The following is a 27,891-nucleotide window of genomic DNA, read 5'->3' as shown; positions in this document are numbered from 1 at the left end:
ATATTGCACTTTTACTTTCTTCTCCAACACTTTGTTTTTGCATTATTTAAACCAAATTGAACATGTTTCATTATTTATTTGAGGATAAATTGATTTTATTGATGTATTATATTAAGTTAAAATAAGTGTTCATTCAGTATTGTTGTAATTGTCATTATTACAAATACATTTTAAAAACCGGCCCATTAATCGGTATCGGCATTTTTTGGTACTCCAATAATCGGTATCGGCGTTGAAAAATCATAATCGGTCGACCTCTAGCACTAACAACCTGATAACCCGACCTTCATGCAAACATTTGGTGGCAGAGAAAGGAAAAAGGTTATCTTCTTCAGATGTGCAGCAGAAGTAGGATTCATATAGGCCCAATGTAGGCTACATCTAAATCAATAAAAAATCTATCTGGTGCTCCTACACTTTTTGGTAAAAGTTAGCATCAGTGCTACCAATAGAACATTTTAATTTATACAACTGTTGGGTGTAATCCTGAATGCTGATTGGTTAAAACCATATTCCAGCCGGTGTCTATTCCACAAGTTACCACCGGCTAAATCTATGACATTAAAATGCCTATTTACTCTGTTCCATCTGACTGCTCAATCCACTGTCTCATCAGCCTAGCCATGCACTTTATACATTTGATCTCCACTATAAAAAGCATCTAGACATTTAGTTTTCAACAGTGGAGATTTGTATAAACCTTGCTGTCTGTCTCTCTGACATTTGCAACATTGTTTCAATATTCAAATTCGATCTCCAGCTGTCCCATAGTAATGAACGTGTCGGGATGAGACCGACAGGCAGCGTGTCTCAGTCAGTTCGAAATCATGAAACAGCTGGCATAATTTGTATGGATATATACAAAGTAATGTCAATTGAAAAAAGGTCAAACGAAACGAAGTGCAGCTAGTTTGCAGTCTTTCCAGCTTCAATTTGATGTGATTGTGTTAGTTGTGTTGTTGGCTAGCTTCTCTGAATAACAGTGTCCTGACGAGAGAGAGCACATTTTCTATGCCAGGCGAAATCACGCCTCATTAGCTCATTGTCCTGGATGTATCCAAATAAATGTCACTAGAAAACAGCTTATGCGAATGCAGCTACTTTGCTGTTATTCTGGCTGCGCTGACGTAACAGTAAGTTAGCCGTAGTTGGCTAGCTAGCAAGCAAGGGATAAGAACGTTACCAGCCAGTATGGCAATGGAACATTTAGAACCAACAACTCGCATCCATAGAAGCAGAACAAAAAGATTGAACGACTGGGTCGCGTCTCTAGCAACCGAACCGATAGAACGAATGACCACCCGGCTTGGGTAGCAACCCAAGATTTGTGTCAGGGCTATATCTTGGTGAAGGATGAAATGGTATGAATAAATTCATCAAAATAAAGTTTTTAATAAATGTCAATCATTATTTAAATATGCTGGTAGCCCGTTGTATTAAAGTGATAATGCCCTCAAAGCCTATGTCCAGTAGAAATATCTTGTCCAAACACTGGCTTCTCCGGCATTATCACTTAATTAGAGCCCTGGTTGTAGGGCTCTATAAAATCAGTTTTATCTTTAGCTAAATTCTATTTTCCCATTTTAGTATTTTTCTTATTTTCCTTGTTTCTTTCATGTTTTACTCAAAATCACACTTTTAAAATAGAACATCCCATTTTTGTGATTTTATTTTAATTTTAAGTCCACAACAATGCTTAAACCACATCGAGAGAGATCCCTTTCAACGGAAACCATTATATTTTTTTTTTAATGGGTGTAATTGCCCTTTTTAATTCAATTTTGCACTGTTTGGCTAGCTGTGTTTTTTATGTGCTGTACAATAGACAGTGTAGGCTACATATAATGGTAGAGTTTGCAAAACAATTGCCCTGCGATACAAACAATCATATAATTCTGCCAGGTAGGGGACTTTGCAGTCAACATTTAATTGGGACGGTATTTGGGAAAGACTTCATTCAAATAGCGCATAATGCCTGAATTCCGCATCGCAAAGATTCAACCAAGACTTACATATACATTTTAATCGTTTAGCAGACACTCTTATCCAGAGTGACTTATAGTTAGTGCATTCATCTTAAGATAGCTAGGTGGAACAACCACATACAGTGCCTTCAGAAAGTATTCACATTTTGTTGTCACAGCCTGATTTTAAAATGGATTAAATATATATTTTTCTCACACAATACCCCATAATGACAAAGTGAAAACATGTTTTTAGAGATGTTTGCAAATGTACATAAGTATTCACACCCCTTTGCTATGACACTTCAAATTGAGCTCAGGTCTATCTAATTTCCTCTGCTCATCCTTGAGATGTCGCTACAACTTGATTAGAGTCCACATGTGGCCAATTCAATTGTTTGGACATGATTTAGAAAGAAACACACCTGTCTATATAAGGGCCCAAAGTTGACAGTGCATGTCAGGGCAGAACCTATACCATGAAGTCCAAGGAACTGTCCGTAATCTCCGAGATACATGCCTCATCACAATTCTATCTAGGGAATACAGTAATCCCTCGTTTATCGCGGGGGTTACGTTCCGAAAATTACCCGCGATAAGTGAAATCCGCGAAATATAATTTTTTTTTTTTTTTACAATTAGCAACTATTACATGTATACAAATACAGTGACTCACGTGTAGGCCGTTTCGTCGACATTATGGGTTTAGGAGATGTTCGAAATTACAAGATAATTTGGCCAACTTAATGTAAATTTGCCAAGCTGTTTTATGTACGTACACATAACTGCACGAGACGACAAAATGATAGCACAATTCGTAGCATGTTTTGATACAAGAAGCGGGAGTGAGTTTTTAGCGAATCAGAATGCAGAGCACAATGCACCAAAAAAAAAAAAAAAATGCATTATGAAAATCCGCGAAATAGCGAATCCGCGATAAGTGAACCGCGAAGTGGCGAGGGATCACTGTATATCAGAAATGTAACAAAACCGAACAAAAATATAAGCTCAACATGTAAACTGTATTTTTAATTAGCTGAAACAAAAGATCCCAGAAATGTTCCATATGCACAAAAAGCTTATTTCTCTAAAATGGTTACATCCCGGTTAGTGAGCATTTCTCCTTTGCCAAGATAATCTATCCACCTGGACAGGTGCAGCATATCAAGAAGCTGATTAAATAGCATGATCATTACACAAGTGCACCTTGTGCTGGGGACAATAAAAGGCCACTCTAAACTGTGCAGTTTTGTCACACAACACCACAGCTGTCTAAAGTTTTGAGGGAGTGTGCAATTAGCATGTAGTTTCTTATTTATTTATCATTATACGAATGAACTGTTTCTGGAATTTTCAGTTTTTTTCCATCAATTATATAGCATTATTACAAACAAAAAAATTCACTGGTCTAACTGGGCAACTGACGGATAATTGACTGACCCGGAAGGTTAACAAAACCTCCCCGGGCCCGTAGCAGCCCTGTATGTTGAGCCAAGCAGTATTTTCAAATAACTAGGTTAAATGCATGGGAGTTTATTTGAGTCAGTGTATTTGGGTATTTTCAAACGCATTGAAATATTCAACTACTTGTCTTTTCAAATAAAAGATATCTGAATACTTCGAATGTATGTGAAAGTAATTGAGATATTTAAAATAGTATTTGAACCCAGGTCTGACCCATATCACTGAAAAAACAATATAGGGTTTGGCCTGTTTGTTTGATGTGCCAACAAGGTGTTTTTGCAGCACAAATGAAGTTGAGTAATATGGTGGTGGTCAGCATCATAGAACTGAGAAGACAGAGAGTGTTGTGTTGTGTCTGGAAGCTATTTGTTTGTGTGTGTGATGTGGCGTATGCACGTCATATGATATGGGGCACCTTGTCTGTGTTTGTCTTGGGCAACCAGTGTGCTATTATTACCCTCCTGAAGGGCTGTGTTACCGTATGTTGGTCAGGTGTTGTTTAGTCCGTATCTTAGTCAGGTGTTTAGCCTTTTTCCGTATGGAAATTGTCCCACTTGTGCCTCCCACCAATCGTAAGCCCTGACTTGTCACACATCCTCCTCTGCTCCACCCATCCACCTCTACCCAAAACACACAAGGGCGCTCTCCCGCCCTCCCTTTTGTCTCAGAGCGTGTTTTCATTGTCACACATATACACCAATCTTGCTAGACATTGACATTCACTCCATTTGTCCCTTTCTGACCCCTCTCTATGATGTCTCTGTTTTTCCAAGCGGTTCTATATGTGACAGAGATTAATATCTGAGACATAGAAAGAGAATCTAATAGCAACAACTAAGATGGTTTGCTAATATGACTAGGATTGTGTCTTTGGGTTCTGGACAACGAAAGAAAGATATGAAAACCAATAGAGCAGTAGAAAATGATGGTTAATGGCATGAGGAAGTCTTTATAAAATAATATTTTCCTCCATGTTTCTATGGTTGGATTTTGGCTAGGCTACTCTAAAGCAAGGTAAGACATGCCTCGTTATTTAAAGTAAAGTGAAACGTTCAAGTTTCAAACAATTACACTGCCTCAAGCTCCCATTACTAAGTGGTGGGTGGTGCGCTGATAGCCTGCCTACTGTTGACTATAGCCTGCCTACTGTTGACTATAGCCTATGCACTGGAATGGGAGTCACGCTTTAGTTACGAGTTGAGATTGAGAAATACAAATAGTAGCTATTTTTAGTTGTGGCCATCAAAACAGTTTTTAACTTGCGATTTCCAATTTAAGAATTTATTTGTTGTGCAATAACTGGGCTAACAAAAGCACTTTTCACTCCAGTACCAGCTTCTTTCCCCCCCCCAACTGGGCTCTGTATGCTGTGCGCATGTGATAAGTAAGATGCTTGACAACTAATGAAAATACACATGCGGCAATTTTAATTCCACTAAATGAATGCAAATTAGACCACTGAATCATGACATGTCAAATGCATTTTCGGTGGCTAACCGATTAACGGTTAACCATTAACATCCCTAGTTAAAGGGGTTATATTGAGTTAAGGTTGTGTTTAGGATTGGCTGGTGGACAATTGGCATTTCATGCTATGTATAAGAGTAGGGCCAGGACTTTACCAGGAAAACACTAGACTATAACTAGGGCCTAGAGTTGTTTCTGGTCAGGAACACCTCTTGGCCAATTTTAAGCGGTCTGAGGCTTTCCTGAGACTGAGCCGGCAGGTGATTGCTACTCAGCTGTTCCGTTTTAAGATCTCCTATGGCAACCGCCACATTCCTCCCAAGCCCTTCCCCCCCGCTGTGTCTTGAGAGAGACAAACAGACAGACAGGTGGCAGACCGACAGATGTGGACCTGACAAAGAGAGAGGGGTTTGAAAACAGGATCTCACTTACAGCCTCTTAACTTGGGCCCAGAGTATTTCCTGGTTAGATTATATGGTCAGGAAACCCTCCTGGGCCTACAGAAGGGGGTGTAAGACAGAGACAAAGAGAGTACTATCAGCCGTGGCTTAGTGCTTCCTGCTAGGGGTGTGAATTTTTAAATGAAATTGGAATACTTCATGTTAAGAAAAATCCCAAACTGAAAAACAATTAAAATCACAGTGCAGTTATCACAAAACATATTATTTTGCTTATTATAGGCTATAAAGGCCTGGCGGAAGAGGCGAACTTTAGGCTACTTTGGTAAATTTCCGAGGCAGGCGAAACAGATTACCAAGACACATGTTCACCACGTTTTTTTTGCCTCCTCTCCCTCGCGCTGGCTCGCTTGGGGCTTATTCATTACGTCGATTCTGTTGCAAAACATTTCTTAAACGGAAGCAAACGAAACCAAACCTGAATTTGTCCAGTAGAAACTCTCAAATCTTGCCACTCAGAAATGGGAGTCGACGTGCAAGGAGTCGAGGAATCAATTTAGAGTTGACTGCACCAGAACATCATCGTCGTTGACAGTTGGAAAGGCAAGCAACAGCAGCAAAGTCCTGTATGGCAATACTTTGAGAAGTTAAATGAGAAAGAAATGCAAACTTTGCAAGGTGAAATTGAGGTACATGTATGGCCCTATAAAATCCATAAATTTGCACGCAAAATCACACGTTTTAATAGAAAAACAACAACATTGGATGTTTTAAGTCCACAACAATGCTTAAACCACATCAGGAGACCACTTTTGAGGTCAGAAATCAAGAGGGAAAAATGAATTGTGCATGTGTGCACCAGCCAGAGATCTTTTGTTTGGTTGGTTAGCCGTGTTTCTGTTTCATGCAATTGCAGAGTTTGCAAAACAAATGGCAACTGGATTGGTGCAAATAATAATGTCATTCAGCCGGGTAGGCATAGGCTACTTTGTAGTTCACCTTTAATTGAGAAGGTTTTGGGGAAACCTTTTCCATCTACCAGCAGGCGTTTATCATTAGCATTATTGCTAACGGCTACACTGAGTGTAGACTAAACATACACACGCACAGCACACAACACACACAATGGCCAAGATGCTTGTAAATTTGGATAGCCACCCATGCTTTGAGTCAGGTTGGTGCTAGCAAGATAAAAAAACAGGCTAGGTGGTGCCTAGGTATCAACAGCCAATCCAGTAGGAGCTGGAAACTTTAGTGAGCTTTGATTGGTAAATAGCAATGAGTTGTCAGAGTATTTGCATAAAGTTCAGCTTTCCCCAACTTTCACGTCCCTCCCATTCTCCACATCGCCCAACGGTCCCCGCCCACTTAGCTTCCTTCATTTGAAAATAAATGGGCTTCGGTTGTTTTATCGTCCACAACGTGCTATGGATCTCTTGTGAAAGACTGGGGCGTTCCTGTGCCATTTCAAAAAGTTGTCGGAAAATACGAATCACTGAATCATTTTGTGCATGTCTTATGATTTAACTTGGGCAAATTAATACATTTTCTAATAAGTTCAATACATTTTTTTATATTGTTGAATTCCGTTTTAATGTCAGGGATTCCGTGATTCTGGCTAGAGTAAATGGTAGTGCAGGTGCAATGCTTAACCATCTGAAAGGGATGCACGGTGAGACCCAAACCTTTGCTGGCAGCAGCACAGCTGCATTGTGAATTCACATGGAATGTTATGGATTTTTCTTAATGTTTGAATGAAAAAGCGATGCAAAAATGTCTGTTTAAACGTTAAGTAAGAGTGAAGAGGCCAACCGCTGTATATTCTCTTTCTTTGGGGACCCTAACATCAACTCAACTACACGTTTCGCTCACACTGTCGTACTTCCCTGTCTCTTTCTCTCTGTTTCTCTCAGACACATTTACACCCATATTCTCTTTTCACAGATCTGCTTTTTTTATTTATATATATATATATATATCCTGGAATGCATTTCCAAATCCATGTCAAATTTCCAGTAATTCACAAGTACCTGACAGACTGTATGGTCTGTCAGTAAACCAGCTACACTATACAATGCATTCGGAAAGTATTCAGACCCCTTCCCATTAACACATTTTATTACGTTACAGCCTTATTCTAAAATTAATTTCTTAATTTGTAGTTAAAAGTTGTAGAAACTTCAAGGATGATCAATGGAAACAGGATGGACCTGAGCTCAATTTCCAGTCTCATAGCAAAGGGATACTTATACTGAATACTTATGTACATGTGATGTGCACACAAAAAAATTGACTTTTTGCTTTGTCATTATGGGATATTGTGTGTAGATTAATGAGGGGGGGAAAACCAAATTATTTTAGATTAAGGCTGTAACGTAACAATATGGAAAAGGTCAATGTCTGAATATCTCCCGAATGGACTGCATATACAAAAGTATGTGGACACCGCTTCAAATTAGTGGATTTGGTTATTTCATCCACACCCGTTGCTGACAGGTGTATAAAATTGCGCACACAGCCATGCAATCTCCTAGACAAACATTGGCAGTGGAATGGTCTTACTGAAGAGCTCAGTGACTTTCAACGTGGCACCGTCATAGGATGCCACCTTTCCAACAAGTCAGTTCATCAAATTTCTGCCCTGTTAGAGCTGCCCCGGTCAACTGTAAGTGTTGTTATTGTGAAGTGGAAACATCTAGGAACAACAGTAGCTCAGCTTGGAAGTGGTAGGCCACAGAATCTCACAGAAAGAGAACTCTGTTTACAGAAGCGCGTACCGCGTAAAAATCGTCTGTCCGAGATTGCAATACTGACACAAACTGCCTTTGGAAGTAACGTCAGCACAACAACTGTTTGTCGGGAGCTTCATGAAATGGGTTTCCATTGCCGAACAACCGCACACAAGCCTACGCGTCGGCTGGAGTGGTGTAAAGCTCGCTGGCCATTGGACTCTGGAGCAGTGGAAACTTCTCTGGAGTGATGAATCACGCTTCACCATCTTGCAGTCCGACGGACGAATCTGGGTTTGGCAGATGCCAGGAGATCCCTACCTGCCCTAATGCATAGTGCCAACTGTATAGTTTAGTGGAGGAGGAATAATGGTATGTGGCTTTTTCATGGTTCAGGCCCCTTCATTCCAGTGAAGGGAAGTCTTAACTCTACAGCATACAATGACATTCTAGACGATTCTGTGCTTCCAACATTGTGGCAACAGTTTGGGGAAGGCCCTTTCCTGTTGACAATGATTTTGGAATGAGATGTTTGTCGAGCAGGTGTCCACATACCTTTGGTCACGTGGTGTAGGTCATTCCTGTCTGCTAAACACACGTGTTTCCACTGACCCTGGCTGTCTAAACAGGGATGTCGTGCTTGAAGGAAATGTGTGCTTTATGGGCTCCTGCCAGAGAACCAGTGGGAATATCTCCTCCTGCGCACACACACACACACACACACACACACACACACACACACACACACACACACAGACAGGTGCCGAGACACTCTGTCTCACTGTGCTGTACAGTTAGGTAACAGTCAAACAGGCAAACGTTAAGACTGGCATTTTAACATGGCTAGAATAACTTTACTTTGATGTTTGTAAGAGATACTAGCTTTCCTCTGTGTGTTTTTAGCACATGGCCCCTGCAATTCACAAAATCTGCCAGAGATCATCCTGGCATATCTGTACCGTTACACATTGTCTGCAACGCCAGGATGGGAAATATTTGCCTTCTAGGAATCCATCAATGAGGACGGGTGTTTCAGGTGTCTTTTACTAGTCCAGTGTCATGTCGGAACACGGCCAGGAACAGCTTGTTGTTGTGCCAGACCTGACTCCTCTGACCTGACCCTAGGGAGACCTCTAGGCTCCAGCAACACACCAACCTAGTGACAAAAAGATCACAACTTCCCCTCGCTCACGCCGTCACGTTTCACTTTCAGTCGGCACGAGTACTACTGCTCTTGGGAAGAAAATATTGTGTAAAAATATTTCCCTAAACTCCCAGAGATTCAGTTATGCAAATAACTTCAATGGGCATCTTGACTTGTTGAAAGTAACGTTAAGTTTGTGCTGCAAGATGGCTCTGTAGTCATTATTACTTGTAAGAGCAGACTATCATAGTGATCAATTTGGGATGAGATCCTGAACATGAAGAAATGATCAAAACTTTTTTTAATCAAGGGACGTTGACACTGCATGTCAGAGTGTTGCTGTTATTCGTTTACGCATCGTTGATGTATGGTTGCTAATAGAGAAAGTCTGTGCTGAGAATGGCCTAGCTCATGAACAGTACTCTTATTGAATGTCATTGGGTCTAAAACAATTTTTAATTATGCTTCCATCCTTCTGCGTCTATGACATGTCTATTATTAACTTTATTAAATGATAGGAAGTTGTTTTAGTTGATACTTCCTCTGCCAAAGTGATACTGTATGCCTGTTTTACTCAATACCTTTGTGCCCTCTGCTGGTGAAATTGCATTACTGCACTCCTAAAACACGACTTTACTAGCACTGAGTGTCTGTGCTCTCACTGTATCAGTGTGTTGATTTTGGTCAAATTGTCAATGTTTGAGACTGTTCGTAAATATATATCTTTCTCCCTCCAGCTACCCAACATGTTTGGCAGTCTGAGCTCCACCATCATGTCTCTGATGATTGGCTCCTACGCCTCCTCCGCTGTCACCTTCCCTGGAGTCAAGGTAACCATGATAGATGCACATTTGCACGTTTGTCAGATATGAATGCATATTTGTTACCGTTGCCCCGTAACACTCATACATATAGAATGCACGTTCAATGACCTTTCCACCGTTAGCCTCAAATATTTGTACTATTCTATACAAATAACACCCCATTTTCCCTTTGTTCCTCTCTAAGCTGATCTATGATGCGGGTGTGTCGTTCCGGGTGATCATGTGGGTGTGGTCGGGTCTAGCAGGCTTAGTCTTCCTCAATTGTTTCCTCAACTGGCCAGTGGAGGCCTTCCCCACGCCCGACGAGGTCGACTACAGGTCAGTACAACAGTAAAACAACGTCAGATCACAAAAGAATGGCTATAACAATATTATCATAATACTTCTACAATGCTAGAACAAGACAGTAAACTTGATCAGGTTACTGTAGTAGTAAGAGTGACAGTTAAGTAGAAATACAACAGTTACCATACTGACATGCAACATAAGAGGTAATAAACAACTTTCTCCTTTGGTTTCTTTTCCTCTTTAACAGTAAGAAGTTAGCGCTGACTTATCTGTCTGGGGACCATAAGGGTGTGGGAGAGAGGTTGAGTCAGAAGAATGGAGGCCTGAACGACTCCACTGAGAAACTCCCAGCTGACACACAGAGTGAGTCCAGAACACACACCTGAAAACACAACAGCAGCTCTTGCTCACAAACACATCCCATAGACCCATATTAACTGTCTGCCTACTCTCTCTCTCTCAGATGCCATCCCATTCCGTAGGTCGGTGTTCTCGCCCATCTTCCTGTGGAGTCTGGTTACCATGGGGATGACCCAGCTCAGGATCATTTTCTTTATGGGCGCCATGAACAAGATGCTGGAGTTCCTCGTCACCCACGGCAACCCTCACGGTGAGTAACTGACAAACCAGACCAGCTGGCAGTCAACTGACAAACCAACACACTGTCATGACTGGGCCCTATTCCCTCCATGTAAATGTGTTCTAATCAAGTTGTCCTCCTATTTTCCCTCAGCTTCTGGGGAGTTGATCGTCGATGCAAAGAAGAAAGGTGAGAAATGTCTCCTGGTGAAAGTGACATGTCCTTGTCATGTGTGTCTAAATGTGTGTTCTCTCCTCCAGTGAGTTTCTACTCGTCCATCTTTGGCACCCTGCAGCTGCTCTGCCTGGTCACCTGTCCTCTGATTGGCTACATCATGGACTGGAGGATGAAGGAGTGTGTGGCAGAGACAGAGAAGAGGTGTGTGAGAGCGAAAGCAAGAGAACAGCGTGAGAATGACACCATGACATTCCGGGGTGTGTCTCTATTGGGCATGTATACGTGAAGTTTTTATGGGCCTACTAGTAAAACGACACAAATTAATTACCTTTATGTGGCATGAACACAACCAGTCATCATGTTTTCATCTGATTGTCAAACAAATCACTTCAAAAAGTGAGCTACCTGTGCATGTTCGTCCACTTCAAAATAATTCCCGCATCCAAACAGTGCATGTGCACTAGGACCGTTTAATGAACTGAAATATACATCTGTTACAAAACACCCAAAAGTGTGCTTAATGACTAGGCCTACATTAATTGATGCATTTTGCTGCCAAATGTACCTTTTTTGTAGACTGAAAAGTTGGTACACCTGAAATGGGTCTGAAACGGGCCAATTTACTAGACTAGGCAACAATGTGTATGAACTTTAACACTCATGAACATATGCAGACTCCAGATACAGCTGCTTAAGATAAAACAGCTAACACAACCATTTAGAAACGGAGCCAATTAATTGATAAGGCCATTGTAAACAGTAACATATTGGAGATTTTTATTTTAGTGCTTGCTCCTGTCGTGTCTGGACTATCATTAAATGTGAAGACTTATTTTATCAAATCAATTCTCTAGGTTTAATTATTACATGATTAAACTAAACATGTAAACATTAACTAGGAAGTCAGGGCACCACAGAAAATGTTGAGATTTAGAGTTATAGTTTTCTGAATTAGTCTTCTATTAATGAAACCATGAGGAAATCTGTACGAACCCTAGCCTAAATTATAAATCAGCGATATACAAATTGGGTTATTTATTTACTAACTAAATAATCACACACAATTAAATAAAACAAACAAACAGTAGATATTTGGGTTACTACATGATACAAAGACAAAGTCCCTAGCGGACGAAGCCAATATGACGGCTTGATAGACAAAGGAAAGGGGTGGGGACAGAGAGAGCGGGAAAGACTAAATGGATTCACTACACACAGTTGATAATTATATTCATTGAAATGCTAATCGAGAATAATTGCAATGTATATATTTACACCCGTATGTTGTCTTCTCTGTTGGAATCGCTGGTCCGTCTGTTGGAGAGTCAGTTCATCAGGGTCTCTGGTTAACTTCCCCAGAAGTCACAATGTCCTTCGTGGTTGTAGTTTTCTCCGCGGCGCTGGATAGTTGCTGTTGTAATTAGAGGTCGGCCGATTAATTAGGGCCGATTTCAAGTTTTCATAACAATCGGAAATCGGTAATTTTGGATGCCGATTTTGACGATATATATATTTTTTTACACCTTTATTTAACTAGGCAAATCAGTTAAGAACACATTCTTATTTTCCATGACGGCCTAGGAACGGTTGGTTAACTGCCTTGTTCAGGGGCAGAATGACAGATTTTTACCTTGTCAGCTCAGGGATTCAATCTTGCAACCTTACGGTTAACTAGTCCAATGCGAATGCAGAAGCAAAGGTAAGTTGCTAGCTAGCATTAAACTTATCTTATAAAAAACAATCAATCAATCATAATCACTAGTTATAACTACACATGGTTGATGATATTACTAGTTTATCTAGCGTGTCCTGCGTTGCATATAATCGATGCAGTGCGCATTCGCGAAAAAGGACTGTCGTTGCTCCGTGTACCTAACCATAAACATCAATGCCTTTCTTAAAATCAATACACAGAAGTATATATTTTTTAAACCTGCATATTTAGCTAAAAGAAATCCAGGTTAGCAGGCAATATTAACCAGGTGAAATTGTGTCACTTCTCTTGCATTCATTGCACGCAGAGTCAGGGTATATGCAACAGTTTGGGCCGCCTGGCTCATTGCGAACTAATTTGCCAGAATTTTACGTAATTATGACATAACATTGAAGGTTGTGCAATGTAACAGGAATATTTAGACTTATGGATGCCACCCGCTAGATAAATTTCACTGAAAGAATAAATGTTTTGTTTTCGAGATGATAGTTTCCGGATTCGACCATATTAATGAAGGCTCGTATTTCTGTGCGTTATAATTAAGTCTATGATTTGATAGAGCAGTCTGACTGAGTGATGGTGGGCACCAGCAGGCTCGTAAGTATTCATTCAAACAGCACTTTCGTGCGTTTTGCCAGCAGCTCTGCTGTTTATGAATTCAAGCCTATCAACTCCCGAGATTAGGCTGGTGTAACCGATGTGAAATGGCTAGCTAGTTAGCAGGGTGCGCGCTAATAGCGTTTCAAACGTCACCCGTTTTATACTCTGTGGAAAAAGGGGCAATTCCATGACGCTGATGTAATGTCTATGCTCACGTGGGCGTGACCACTGATTTGGTTAACTTTATATGAAAACCCATATTTTCTCATTTAGAAGGTTAACATCACATTACATCTTTTCACAAATAGTTTAATGTTTAATCACATACATTTCACAATATTTAGATGTTAACCTGACAGCTGGGAAATGTACACTTTAAGAGATACAGTTGTGTGCGTTTCCTGTCTTTCATGAGATCACCAAATGAAACACACTTGTCATGACTGTCCCTTAAGTGTCCACGGACCACTCCCACATTCTCAACAATAGAAATATTGTTCAATTATTCAAACTTTTGATGTCCAAGGGTGTCTCTGTGTTCTCACAGTTTACATTCCAACCTTGAACACTACAGAGCATTGGGGCAGCGTATTTGATTAGCGCCATAAAACAGCAGACTTCCCGCTCTCCCCCTCTACGAGAGAGAGAGAGCACGCTGTAGAGCGGACCCACTGTAAACTGATCCTTCAGATCGTCACAGGAGAGTCATGACACTCCTTTCAAAACACCGCACAAGAAAATAGTGATTCAGGATCACGGCTCGCTACCACAACTCAGCACAGAGAGCAGTGTGATGTTAAAATACAAAACGTACAAAGTAGTAACAACGACTTAATAGGGAGTTAGTGACACAACAATCAATGGCAATAGCATGAGAAATACACAAAATGATAAACATCAAGTGCATTCCTCTGAACAGATAGCCTACACATTCAATATAATACAAATATTGCTAGAAAATAATGAAGCTAATTAAAATGGTCTACCTCTTCTGGCCAGGGAGAACACCAGTACCCGCACGCACCTGAAAAACAAAGCAATGTGCGCTCTTAACAGCTGACTGACAAAAGAAAACAATGACAAATCAACAGATAAATCTAATGCATTGGAATGAAAATCTGTGCGTGAAGGAGCTCAGCTGAGGCCAAAATTCAGCACTACTGAGTGGACAGCGCTGCGGTCTAGCCAGCTATAGAATTGTACCATCCGAACAGCACTCCGCCTGGCCTGGATGACAAGTGCAGCCCTTTAGAAATAAATGGTTTCCACCATGACAGAGAGCGGGGGTGTTAGTTTCAATTGGAAGCTTTTATTTAAATATTTAAACACCTGTAAAACATATTTACCACTGCATTTTAAACAAATAGGAGACTGGTCAAATTATCATTATTTAGAGACACCCCCCCCAAGTTTGACCTTTTGTTGCGTTCAGGGGAGCTGAGCACCCCTGGATCCCCTGTAATTTGCACCCTGAGGGGGGGGGGGGGGGGGTGCATAATGGGCGCTCTGTGGAAAAATAGAATGAGGAAAGAGGCTAAATGTATATGAGGTGAGGTTGATGTCTTTTGTCCCTGTCCAATCTCACACAGACCAACAGACGGGCCGACGAGAGACAAAAAGATCCAGAAAATCACCAATGCCATGAGAGCCTTCATCTTTACCAATCTGCTACTGCTGGTGTTCGGAGTGTGTTGTCTGATAGACAACCTGCCCCTCCAGGTACACACACACTAATGATTGCTCGTTCATTCTGACATACTATATCAGACAAACGCACAGAAATACCCATATGTCAACATTCTCCTGTAGATCCTGACCTTCATCCTCCACACCATGGTCAGAGGGTTCATCCACTCTTGCTGTGGAGGCCTGTATGCTGCCGTGTAAGTTCTCATCTTCATCATGCAACTATGGTCACCAACATCTTTTAAATACAGAATTTGACTTGAGGAATAATTTCTCTCCCTCAGGTACCCCTCTAACCACTTTGGTACTCTGACTGGGCTGCAGTCGATGATCAGTGCTGTGGTGGCCCTGCTGCAGCAGCCCCTCTTCATCATCATGGTGGGATCCCTGCACGGAGACCCCTATTGGGTGAGTCAGTTATCCATACAAGGCTTTTTAACCCCTCACTGGTCGTCTAACTTCCCATATCCGTCACCCATCAGATCAACCTGGGCATGATCCTCTTCTCATTGGGTGGCTTCCTGTTGCCTGGATACCTATTCTACCATCGCAGACACCTGATCCAGGAGAAGGAGGCTCGAGAAAAGAATGGCATTGGCCAGGAGAGAGAGGGTCTCAACCACTCAGATCACAACGGCCTCAAACACCATAGCAACGGTCTAGCATAGGAAGTGGTTCCTGCGCAATGCTAAGGATTGTGGGAACTGTAGGATTTTTTTTGTCAGTGTCCATGGTTATCCACAAAATCAGCAACGTTTTCTTTTTCATTTAGGATTATTGCTGTTTTTGTTGACTAAACCATATTTTTTATCATAATCCACACATTTGTCTCGATAAGGAGAAGTTGTGTCGTCAATATTTTATGCTGTTTAGTTTCTGGGTTCAGTTCAGAATATCCAAATGACTTGTTAAAAAGCCACAACACTTTTCACTGGTCACAAGCAGACACTCACACCTTCATATGTCCGTGTTGCTAGGCCAAAACTTTTAAGGTACTTGAAAGACCCTTCTGTGGCGTGTTAATCCTTTAGTATTACTCAATCCATGCAGACGAACACACACACAACACCAAAGAATGATATTCAGATATGAATTGTGCAACTTCTGCTGGGAAAAAAAGCCATTCATGATAGTGTCTGTTGTAAATCAAATACACTGGTTGTCATATACAAAAAAATTATCAAAATGTCATTAAGTATGAATTAACACAGTTAAAGCCATGCACACTTCACCCAGCCATGAGTAATGCTACAATTTGCTATACCAAATATGCCAATGCTTTTTCTATTGCAATATTTTTAATCACATTAACATGCATACAGACACACAGACTGACTGTAGAGACACTGACTACCTCTTCTATCCCCCAACTGTCTCTCTTCAATCAAGACCCGTCTGTGTGTAGATTTGAAATGCGTAGATATTCTATGCGAAGATTCAAGAAGTGGAGTTAATCGGTCATTCTCCACTGAACATACAATTCCGATGTTTTTAAATAGGAAAACATGAACTTGTGACACTTGACCCCCAAAAGCATAGACTTTTTAAGGTTTTTAAAGTAGACACATAGAATGGTAGTGTCCACTCATACTTTCACAGCTTTGTGCACAAGAATGAACTTGTGTGTGTAAATAAATATGTATTCAAGTGTCTTTTTGTACCTTTTAGCTGCATATGTGTTAAAAAAGGGAAGTTGTGTGTTATAGTTAGCAGATGTATTCATTGTAGTGCCATGAATATAACTACATCTGATGAAGATTGTGTTTTTGCTGTGTACTCTACCCAGTTACAGAGCTCATGTATAGTGTAGGGCCAGGAATTTTTCCTATCCACATATCCTGACCAGGGAAAACTCTGTGCCCTACGTATACACAAAGCTCTGGCCTACAGAGACTGTTTTTGTAAATATAAAACTTTTTTTATATCATTTATGCAAATGCTTCTGGTGTAATGCTCCACTGTGCATATGTAACACAACACTATTGGCTGAGAAGACACCAATGTTCTCAATATAGTCTGATGCGTTTCTATTATACAACTGTTAATGTGAATCATTAGTTTATAGTGGGGAAGGGGGGATTGGAAGTGTTATTTTTGTATTAACTCAGTGCCTTGCCTGACCTCAGTGCATAGAATTGAATGTAAATCGACAGGAAAAGACTACCAAACTTCACCAAGGAAACCAAATCCATGTTGGGAGCCGTTCTAGTCATATTTCTATGGGCTGCTAACAGCACCTTCAGGGGCATGTAGCTATGCCAAAATGATGAAATGTATTGTATCTAATCCCCTCCCCATCATGCTCCTGTTTATAGCTTTTGTGTGTCAGAAGTGATATGCATCATTTTTTTGTGCCATGTCTCATTTGGGGACTAAAACCAGCTTTAAGTCTAATTAAATAAACATATGTAAGAAACTGTCCTGTGACTGTTTTAATATCCCTGACAATCTTCCAAGTTAGTACTATATTCTTCATTCATTATATTCATATTAGAAATGAAAATGTTGAATGGATGTTTTCAGATTGTAAACACGCCGGTGCATATTCCTGACTTCGCTAGTTCCCCTTTACCTGGAGAAGAGTCCTGTGCCCAAGACTGAAACAGCATATCACTAAAGGCAACCCTTGAGGCGTCGGGGAGAAAACCATGCCACAGACAAAGAGGATCAACGCAGCATGGACAAAAACAAAGTTTATTGGAATATAATGTGGTCAGAAAATATCACAACCAAATGAAAAAGGGGAACATAATATACACTCATTCAGAATATCAGTGGCCTTCCGTCTCTCATCCTCGAACAATATTACACTGCTGACATCCAATCTACCACTTACACACACACTTTGACGACACATACATAAGACTGTCTTTCCCCTCCCTGTCACACAAGCATAATCTCTCGTTATCTAAATACATACTCTCCTAAACATTTCCTGATTCTTCTAAACACACTCGTACCACCTTCTCACACACACACTTGTTGTCTCTGTCTGGTCTATCGGAGGCTGTTGGGCTGAGAGCCAGCCAGGCCAGGGTGGTCCGGACTGTGGCGGTTCTGTAAGGACAGACAGAAACACTATAGAAAAAGTGCCGATCCATAACCATTGGCTTCATCTCCAATAACCTCCCTCTGAACTCGTATCCCCGTTTATGTTCCCCCTGTATGCGCTCATTTGATGCAATATGGAGATTTCAGCCATTTTTCTGCAGATTTCAGTCCATTATGTTTTTGTTGGGACAGTAAGTGTTGACCACACAAATGTTGATGTATAGCCAGCAATATGTTAAGTTGGCTAACTCAAAAAGGTAGACAGCTAGCGTTTAGTCTCTCAAATTTGGGGAAATTAATTTGCTAGCACACCACATGTTTTCTGATTTAGAGCCACAGCTTGCAGTCATGTGATTCGCTAAGATCAAATAATGATAAATATGCTATTATTTAGTTGACTGCTTGCGCGATAGGCTGTTGGTCGACCTAAATTTATTTAGTCGAGCAGTAGCAAAAAAATATAATTAAAATACAAATCATGGTGTACAAGACACCTGTCTGATTGGCTCCTGTCAGTGGACTAATCCATTGTGGAGGCCGTGGGGATGGCACAGTCAATCAGTCCAAGACGTGCTCCTGAAATTGTATATGGTTATATTAAGTAGCAACAATGGTGCAACACTAATAAAAATATTATAACAGATGTGCTTTCTCCCACGTTGGATAGCGGTTGCTGTCCGCGGTTCTGAAACATCATTGCGCTGTTGAATTGGTGCCTTTTCCTAGAACATGTTGCTACGTGTATAATAACAAAGTTAAATCAGCATATTGGTGTTGAGAACAATGCGGCGGGGGCAATAATGGAATGAGGACACAAGAAAACAGCCCTTGCCTTACTGTCTTAGAAAAGTGAAGAGAGGAAACCAACTTAATTAGGTCTATAATCAATAGCCTAACTGTTAAATGTGCCCGCCTTTATAAATCATCCACAGTGTCTGTTTTTAATCATTGCTAAGCTGTAATAAGCTTTTTTTCGTTAGACCAGCATCTCTGGTATTAAATATAATGTATTTAGTGCTGCTTAAACTGTTCCAAATTGTAAATGTTTTAAATAATAATAATAACCACCCTCCTTCTTTCTTGATCTCCTTATGTTATTACTATTATTATGATCATAATAATAAGTAATGTCATTATCATTAGTAGGCTTATTATAAACTGGGAGCCCTGAATGCTGATTGGCTGACAGCCGTGTTATATCATACTGTATACCACGGGTATGACAAAATATGTATTTTTACTGCTCTAATTACGTTGTTAACCAGTTCATAATAGCAATAAGGCACCTCGGGGGTTTGTGGTATATGGCCAATATACCACGGCTAAGGGTTGTATCCAGACACTCTGCTTTGTGCCTAAGAACAGCCCTTAGCCGTGGTATATTGGCCATATACCACACCTCCTCGTGCCTTATTGCTTAAGTATATCAGTCTTGTATAACCACCATCAAGCTGTAGGCCTAAGAGCGCATCCTGTTTAGTCTTAATACCGTAACTTACTTAGGCCTATATTTCAATACTTATACAGGCGACTGTCTCAATAATTTATTCATTCATGTCATCACACAGCATACGAGTAATTCATGATGTGAAATGCAATCAAGCATTTTTTTGTTTTTAAATAAAATAAAGCGACCATTGAATAATTAGTGTAAACAATAAATAGGCCTAAACCTTTCCGCTTTGGAAATTGCATTCACAAATGAATGCTACTGTTTTTAGTCTTTGCTGTAATAAAGGCTTTCCAATTTTTTAAATGTTATTAGTTACAGACTCTTTGGTACGCTTATACATGTATTTAGTGTTGTTTACATTGTTCTAAATGGTCAGAAAAATTATATTGTAAAATAACAGCACCTGTTTGGCCCACACAGGCCTAATATGCAAGCAGCGCTTGCGCCATAGCTTATTTTTCTTGATCTCCAGTATTTTCCACAACTAGTCACATTTATTCCACACGTCCGTCTTCCCCTTTACCTCCTGCACAAACAGTAAACATTCCCCCGTTTCGAGTTTGTCACGTCCTCTCCACCCATTTTGCTGTCACATGTGTTGCGGCGTTTAGAGTTTGTTATTACCAATTTATTGATGTGATTATGATGTGCAATAGGTCAGGACCTATTGGTCACGTGCATGCGAAGCATAGATATGCCACGTAAAGAGAGCAAGGGTTGAGAGAATGTTTATCCTAAACAACTGAGGGATTTCGAGGAACATAACTTTTCAGTCAGAAGTGACAAATTATGTTGCAGCTTCAGCAACACAGACAGCGCTATACACACAGTTGATGTTCTGTGGTGGTCACTGCAGCAGGGAGACACACAATGGGTGCTAGTCACTCGCTGTCTCTAGTCATTTGTGTGTCTTAATTATTTCATCATACAGTTTGCTTAAAACATCAGACAAATTCAGTGCATATAGTTGATTTAATTAAAATACATAGGTTGTGTCAATATATGGAAAAATACATGGTTTAAAACCGGTCGAAAGAACAGACGACTCTTGGTCGACAAATGTTGTTTTTTGGGGGGGAAAGCCCTAGTTCACTCCCACATTTGACTCGTTGTTGTTCCAGGCGTATATGAGCAATTAGCCCGGGGACAAGGTTGTAGGCTTATAGGCCTCCTATATACCAACTTCGGTGCAAGAGATGGAGAAAGGGTCAGGGCAGCAGTCTTACCTTCTTCTTTTTCTTGTCTTTCTTTTTCTTCTTGCGGTCAGGGTCGTCATCCCTTTTCTTCTTCTTCTTCTTGGGGTCAGAGTCTGAGGGCGTCTCTGTGAAGACAGAAGGGTTTCAAAGGCTGAAGGGATGGTTGTGTGTGTGTGTGTGTGTGTGTGTGTGTGTGTGTGTGTGTGTGTGTGTGTGTGTATGCGTTACCTTGCGGTATGGGATCCTGTGGTCGGTTGTGTTTGTGCTTATGCTTGCTCTTCTTCTTTGGAGGCTGGATGTGCATCAGTCGATACTGCTCCGGTAGCTGGAACACAAACACACAGAGTAGATAACGTCTTAACATCGTCGTTAACAGTACAGAAATGATACGGAGGCCTAGTGTTGGATGAATAAAGTACCCTAAAAATTTGAGTATTGTGGTCAAAGGAAGGTGTGTGTGTGTGTGTGTGTGTCTCTCTCTCTCTCTACCGGTCCGGTGTGCAGTCTGAAGCCGGTGAGGCTGGCTCCGGTCAGAGGGCTGAAGGAGTTGCCACACACTGGAGGCTTCTCTATCAGAGAGCGCAACGAACTGCCATCCTGGGTACCAGGCCAGTCTATCATACCTACAGACACAGGAAAGAGGGAAAACAGACAATTTATTACTCAGAGAAAGGGGAGAGATGGGGGAAGAGGCAAGTGAGGTGAGATACTCAGCGGGATGGGTCCACAGAAATCACTTACAGACATAGTAAAGGTGATGAATGGTAGTTCACCTGGTAACTCTGGCAGGAAGTTGCTGAGCTTCTCCTTGACTTTCTTGCCACAGAACTTGTTGTAAGCGTGTTCCAGGTTGTAATGGGTGATGAGGTTGGTATTGCCCGTAAGCTCATTGCCCACTGTGAGGCAAAATTTTAAAATACACTGTCAATGCAGTAACAAGATCCAGAGTTTGTCCACACGGACGTCAATGTCCAATACTACTAGGGTCCAGACCCCAGAGGGAGTAACTTGTGATGGCTAATGTAGGAAGTGCACTTCGAAATTGATATAGCAATACAACACACACAAAACAGATTAACGTTCTACTAGTCGCTGGGCTCTTGGCCAATAACCAGCTAGCTCAGAAAGGCTAACGTTAGTTAATGTTATAATTAGAAAATAACCTAAGGGGCTAGCTAAAAATTACTTAAAATCCTCCACTCGGGTACGAATAAACATATTACGTAGTGCCCACACTGAAATGTTAACTGTACCTGGTAGTTCTCGCAGTAAATAAAAAGGTTCGTTCATGGCTCCCGGCTTCCGTAGAGCAGGCCCCTCATCCCCGAGCTGAGGTTGCATCTGGGCCGCCATCGGGACTTGGTTTGGCGGCAGAGGGGGTGGTGGATTTCCCGGTCCAAATCCCAGAGACGATGATCGGGCAGGACCCTGAGCATCATTTTGCCCATACAGAGTTGAAAACATTTCCGTCATATCTATTGCGAGTAATACATTTAAATAACTAATAAATCGATGTATTCCTAAAGCGATACGGTTAGTTTTGTACACATGTGACTACAGACGATAATCTGACAACAACCGCTTAATTAGTCTCTACTCCTTTGTGGTATAGTTGCATACTGTCATTGCATATTTTCCATTGGAGAAATACCGTAATACCAGGAATATATTGGCCGACCAAATTTGTACTGACGATGGCCGAACTCCCCACTACAAAAGTGTGCGTTTCTAACGTTCATCAAGTACACTAGCTACTAAATGAAGGAAAATGTGTTTTTTAATTTTTTGGGGGGGGAGTTTATTTAATGACAAAAACAGAGCACAAAGCACATAATAAAACAGAACTGGTATACTAAGTACAAAAATGTAACATGTTAAGGTTCAAATTGTTCAAAGCCTAGTGGTTAGAGCGGAAGACACATTTCAGTTGAAGGCATTCAGTTGTACAACTAACTAGGTATCCCCCTTTCCAATCTGTTTTAGTACAGGGCTGTACTCAGGGTCATCAAAGGTCGCAGGTGGGCAGAGGGAGAAAGAGAGCGTCTGGAACTCACTAACAGATGCAGGAATTGACAAAAACAAACAGTGAAACTACAGTAGGCCTAGGCTAGTCTCTATGGACGCAGACGAATGAAAATATTTGTGCTTTACAATCACCATTGTATAGCAGGGGCAGCCTAGACAGCCTAATCTTCATAACATCTGTTCTTTCTTGACAGCTAAACCAAAGCAAAAGCGTACACCAACTAATTTATTCCATTCACAACTCATTGAATCTGGGCGGCGCACAATTGGCCCAGCGTCGTCCGGGTTAGGCCGTCATTGTAAATGATTTGCCTAGTTAAATAATGGTTAAACAAAGTGTGGGCTCCAATGCATCATGGTTCTCTCTCACTCGTGTAATGGAGTGAAATCATACTGGATAAACTCACCCCACAGCTTGAAATGACACCAATGAACTGGATCCTTTTCAGGGGCCCAACTGCTTTGCATGCTGTCAATCGTGCGGTCAAATGTGTTGGCGAGGCGTAGGACCCAGGTTCAAGCCCAGTCAGAGGCAAGTTGAGGGAGGAAGTGAAGCTGCCAAGCTAGCACAGTGACGCCGGTTACACTCACCTTCCACAGCTGTTGCAATGCGCTGTTCGGTCTGGGTGATTCCTTCCCTGCCCGCCTGCACCCTCTGAGCCAGCACAGCGTTCTCCTGCTAAATCTTCTTCAGCTCCCTCCGCAGGTACGCCTCCTGCTTCCAGTGGTAAGGCATCACAAAACTACACAGGTCCTGCTCAGGCACTCCACTGGGAAGCCTGACGGGACACGAGGTGGAGTAGGTGCCCCTGGACACTAATCTAAGGTCCGACTTTTCAAGGTGAACACACATACAGGACGATCCAAGATGGAGGAAGACACTAAGTACGGCAGCATACAGACACAAACAAAGAGGCCAACGTCTTCTTTGGTGGCAGACAGTGACAAACCATGCTGTGTCTTGGCTGTTCTTAGCAGCTTCTTCTAGCTTGTTCAGCTGATCCAGTTTGCACTGTAGCTCCCCCTCATCGATCAGTTTGTTGATGTCATCCTGTATAGGTGCCACACACGCACGTGTCAAAAGTCTAACAAAAGCCTACTTAAGCCAAAGGGATGGTGCCCAACCTGTAAAGTCCTCTGTAAATATTTTCTTAACTGCTTATGGATGTTCTCTGTCACCTGCGGGTTCTTCTTATAGAACGGATTGAACGTGTGGCCAAATCTGTGAAAACTGACGACACATTCAGACAGATTTAACGTTAGCTAGTTTCCCAAGGATGCAACAAAAATTCAGCTCAACGTGATGTATGGCCAAATGTATTATTCATACAACATGTACCTGGCATCGGATATAAACTTCTCTAGGCTCTTCTCCGTGACTTTGCTGAACAACAGTTGCCTGTTCCTCTGGGGTTCGGGTCCGTCTGACAGGTGAGAATAATTTCCACGACTGAGACGAAACATCTCCTGTTGCATTACTAGACTGATCCTGTACGTTATCTCGTGTACTTTTAGCAACTGTGTGTGTTGTTTCACCAATTTCCTCGATTTTTTAAAACGTTGTTTGTGTTTTAGAGTACCCGCTAGAAACGACCGTCTACGGAACGACAACAGGTACAAAAAAGGTTTTTGCTTTTCTGTCAATGTCCGCATGCGCAGTCAAGTGTCATATGTCGCACTCATTCACGTTGAGCAATCTTTGGTTGAACTCTTGCTGCTTCAGCTGTCACCACTGAGGTATAATAAGAACGGCTGTCACTGTGCTCAACCCCCTTTCTTTCTCTTCTCTTCTCTCGTGCTGAGGGAACATGGGGTTGATCACCGGAGTTATTGCTTTCTTTTACCACTTACCTCAAATATACAAATGGCTCTTCAAGCCTTATTACATATTGTCTATATTGATGTCCTCCGCATTCCTCATACTTCGCAAGTGTCCGGGACTTTGCGAAAACCTCAACACAGAACGGGAGGACGGGAACCCATGCGACTTTGACTGGGTCAGTATCGGGGTAGAGTTGCTCTTGCGCTAAATCTTGTGGGGTTTATTGTTACCGTAAATGTTGCAATACTTGTATGTAATATTATGGGGCCTATGTCTTACAGAGAGAAGTGGAGATTCTAATGTTTCTCAGTGCGATTGTCATGATGAAGAACAGAAGAGCCAGTAGGTGCAGAATGAAACACAAATACACACACAGGTTTGGCCATGTAGCAGGGGTGAGCCCACTGTTGTCACTGAAAATCTCTCATAGGTTTACAGTATAAACAGTTAACATCAGAACAAACACATACACTGTTATTTCAAATTTCCCACATCTTGTAAACCATCTCCTGAGAATACAGAACTCCCAAGGTTCATCTGCTTGTTCATTGGCTCTTGACAATGTGTTTGCTTTGCAAACATGAGAATACAGTTGTGTGAGGGGGGGGGGGGGGGGCACTGTTTATTTTGTTAACTCCTCCTACCCCCCCCCCCCCCCCCCTCTTTTCTATCCTTGAGTCTTATTATTGCTCTCTGTACTATCTCCCTCCCCCTGTCACTCTATTCATCCCCCCAGTCTCTCTTACCCCTCTCTTTCTCTACTCATTCCCCACAGTTTTTCGTACCCCCCTCTCTCTGTACTCCTTCCCCCAGTCCCCCCCCCCTCCCCCCCTCTCTGTTTCTCTGTCATGAACCCTAACCTTTCCCCTGTTCTCCAGTCACATTAGAGCAGCATGCAGGGAACCTGTTTATGTTCAGTAAGGTGGCCAACGTCATCCTCTTCTTCAGGCTGGACATCAGACTGGGCATCTTCTACTTCTCTCTGTGTATTGGTGAGCTGCTTGTCATACTGCCCTTCATGTCACTGCTGTCAGTCAGTTAGTATGCATTATAACTAGTGACCAGAGGAAGTTGGTGTGCTCCTTGTTAAGACAAGACAGTGCTCGCTTCAGGGATTGATTTGCACTTTGACTTTACTGGTCGAAACCAACCAGTCTGTCTGTGCTCTGTGAGTGAATTTGACAGCATGGGTTAGGGTTAGTACCAAGTATACATTCTGCAATGTCAAGAATGATTCTGTTTCCTTTCCTGTCCAAGCATTTGTCATGACCTGCAAACCGCCACTCTACATGGGCCCAGAGTACATCAAGTACTTCAGTGAAAAGACCATAGACGTAAGTGGGTTGATCCAAGACTTGAGATGTGACATGACAGCCATGAGTGTGAAGACGAGACGCCATACTGTAGGCTGTTGAGTCTAGTTAACTGAGACTCTCATTACCATATTACTGACTTTAAGTGAGCATTAGATTTTGTTTATTTACAACAGGCTAAGTGTTTGCTTGCCAGCCTAGTGACAATACTATTAGTAGGGAGACACCTGGCTGGGAACCAGACTACTGATACAGTGATTGTGATCTACTTAGGTAATCTGATCTGGTCTAATCCCATTGGACAGGAGGAGCTGAATCATGATACTCGCGTGACGTGGATCGTTGAGTTCTATGCTAACTGGTCTCCCGAGTGCCAGTCCTTCGCCCCCGTCTTTGCCGACCTTTCCCTCAAGTTAGTATTCTTCCCGTTTCCTCTTTCGCTTCATCTCTCCTCTATCTGCGTGACTTCACCCCTCTACTCTTCCTCCAGTGAAACACATCTTTCTAATGTTGTTGTGTTAACTTAACATGGCTGTCTCTTGTTCTCTTCCTCTGTTATGCAGGTATAACTGTGCAGGACTGCGGTTTGGGAAGATAGACGCTGGCCGGTACGGAGAGGTGGCTCAGAGGTAAGACTTTCCCTCTGACGTTGGTAGTGTCTCTTACAAGCTACATTTTCACCAGAATGCAATTTTTTTAAATTTACATTAACATGCAGTCTACGGTCTTAGTTTGTCTATAAGTCAGATGAGAAGGGACCACCTATTTCTATAGTCTGACACTTTTTCTGCCCTTCTCTGCAGGTACAAGGTTAGCACCTCCCCTCTGGCCAAGCAGCTCCCCTCATTGGTGCTTTTCCAGTCAGGGCGGGAGGTCATGAGACGTCCAATGGTGGACAATAAGTGTCGAGCAGTGTCCTGGACTTTCAGCGAGGTGTGTGTTGTGTGGGGATCACTAATCTGTGTGTGCGCCATACTTTTTGAAGTGTGTGAATGGCTTTGGGTCCCCACTCACACACCCGTTTGTCTCATTCTCTTCTAGGAGAACATCATCCGCGAGTTCAACCTGAACGAGCTCTTCGAGGCGTCAAAGAAGATAAAGAAGGGTCGTGGCGAGGACAACCCCTTACCACCAGAGGGCAGCGAAGAGCCTCAACCTGAACCCGACACCCCAGCAGAGAGCAAGAAAGACCAGTAGTGACAAAGGGAAACAGGGACTGGATTGCACTACCAGTCGTACACACAGTTCACTGCTAGTCATATAATCTGCCTGTGTCTGTTATATCGCTGTTGTATTATCAGACTACCAGTATTCAAATTAATTCAAGACTTGGGGCAGAATGAGCCATCTAAAACGGAAACATCTAACCGTCCTAATTATTGATGCCTTAAAAAGGTCCAATGCAGCAGTTCAATAGATTACGATTATTCTGCGCAACAATTAAGTACCTAAATTGTGATCAATTTAAAACAAAATGGTAAAAAATAAACAAATAGCAATTTCTCAAGCAAGAATTTTGCTAAGACTTTCTGGGAGTGGTTTGAGTGGGGAAGGGAAAACTAGTTATTTGTAGAGGTTTGGAACTAATTTACCACGATGTCACCATGGAAGGCCAGAACTCCCCATCAAAACAGGCTGAAATTACAGGAATTCTTTTCAAACAGCTCCTACACTAAAAGGGCATTAACATTATTTTTCCAACCTCAGTGTGGAAAAATATATAAAACAGAAAAATCAAGTTTGATTGCACTGGGCTTTTAAATGATTTAAGTGAAAATGCCTTACACTACCATATCACTCATTCATCCATATTAGTTATTCAGTTCACCTGTTTTTTCATGTCCTGCTGCTTTTTGGGTCATATTTTTCAATACCAAAGAATGAATTCAAACGGACAGTTTGTAGGCTATAATCTGTTCTGCCAAAAGTTAAATAAAACTTTTCAATGTTCCGAGACCCCCATACGCTCTTGGCTGATCTTTGATTGAAGACGGAC

General features: G+C 41.7%; 3 protein-coding genes across 6 annotated transcripts in view; 2 read left to right on the top strand and 1 right to left on the bottom strand.

Moving 5' to 3' along the window:
- Positions 1–17,455, top strand: part of LOC139581206 (large neutral amino acids transporter small subunit 3-like) — a 34,301-nt gene extending 16,846 nt beyond the window's left edge. For both annotated transcript variants that reach the window (XM_071410721.1, XM_071410720.1), the window contains 10 exons: positions 9,904–9,996; positions 10,175–10,308; positions 10,526–10,641; positions 10,742–10,888; positions 11,012–11,047; positions 11,119–11,236; positions 14,939–15,068; positions 15,159–15,232; positions 15,320–15,443; positions 15,518–17,455. In XM_071410721.1, the coding sequence (XP_071266822.1) occupies positions 9,904–9,996; positions 10,175–10,308; positions 10,526–10,641; positions 10,742–10,888; positions 11,012–11,047; positions 11,119–11,236; positions 14,939–15,068; positions 15,159–15,232; positions 15,320–15,443; positions 15,518–15,703 (1,158 nt within the window). In that variant the 3' untranslated portion in view covers positions 15,704–17,455. The remainder of the gene's footprint in view (positions 1–9,903; positions 9,997–10,174; positions 10,309–10,525; positions 10,642–10,741; positions 10,889–11,011; positions 11,048–11,118; positions 11,237–14,938; positions 15,069–15,158; positions 15,233–15,319; positions 15,444–15,517) is intronic.
- LOC139581210 (mediator of RNA polymerase II transcription subunit 19-A-like) lies at positions 11,489–22,460 on the bottom strand. Of its 3 annotated transcripts, XM_071410725.1 has the most exons (7): positions 21,989–22,460; positions 21,509–21,631; positions 21,225–21,358; positions 20,964–21,060; positions 20,766–20,860; positions 14,336–14,373; positions 11,489–12,446 (listed from the first exon to the last, which is right to left on the bottom strand). In XM_071410725.1, the coding sequence occupies exons 1-7, from the start codon at positions 22,206–22,208 to the stop codon at positions 12,398–12,400; spliced, it is 756 nt and encodes a 251-aa protein (XP_071266826.1). In that variant the 5' UTR covers positions 22,209–22,460; the 3' UTR covers positions 11,489–12,397. The 3 variants fall into 3 exon arrangements, with proteins under 3 accessions (XP_071266826.1, XP_071266828.1, XP_071266827.1); XM_071410727.1 differs by lacking the exon at positions 11,489–12,446 and having other exon boundaries at positions 13,643–14,373; XM_071410726.1 differs by lacking the exons at positions 11,489–12,446; positions 14,336–14,373 and adding an exon at positions 17,716–18,092.
- Positions 22,461–24,471: 2,011 nt separating this feature from the next.
- LOC139581209 (thioredoxin-related transmembrane protein 2-B-like) lies at positions 24,472–27,851 on the top strand. The gene is made up of 8 exons (XM_071410724.1): positions 24,472–24,757; positions 24,864–24,924; positions 25,461–25,574; positions 25,840–25,916; positions 26,201–26,307; positions 26,459–26,524; positions 26,699–26,828; positions 26,937–27,851. The coding sequence occupies exons 1-8, from the start codon at positions 24,569–24,571 to the stop codon at positions 27,090–27,092; spliced, it is 900 nt and encodes a 299-aa protein (XP_071266825.1). The 5' UTR covers positions 24,472–24,568; the 3' UTR covers positions 27,093–27,851.
- Positions 27,852–27,891: the final 40 nt, after the last annotated feature.

This window comes from Salvelinus alpinus, chromosome 7 (genome assembly GCF_045679555.1).
Source record: "Salvelinus alpinus chromosome 7, SLU_Salpinus.1, whole genome shotgun sequence".
NCBI lineage: Eukaryota > Metazoa > Chordata > Actinopteri > Salmoniformes > Salmonidae > Salvelinus > Salvelinus alpinus.
The sequence above is the reverse complement of the archived record's forward strand: the minus strand, read 5'-3'. Positions and strand labels throughout refer to the sequence as shown.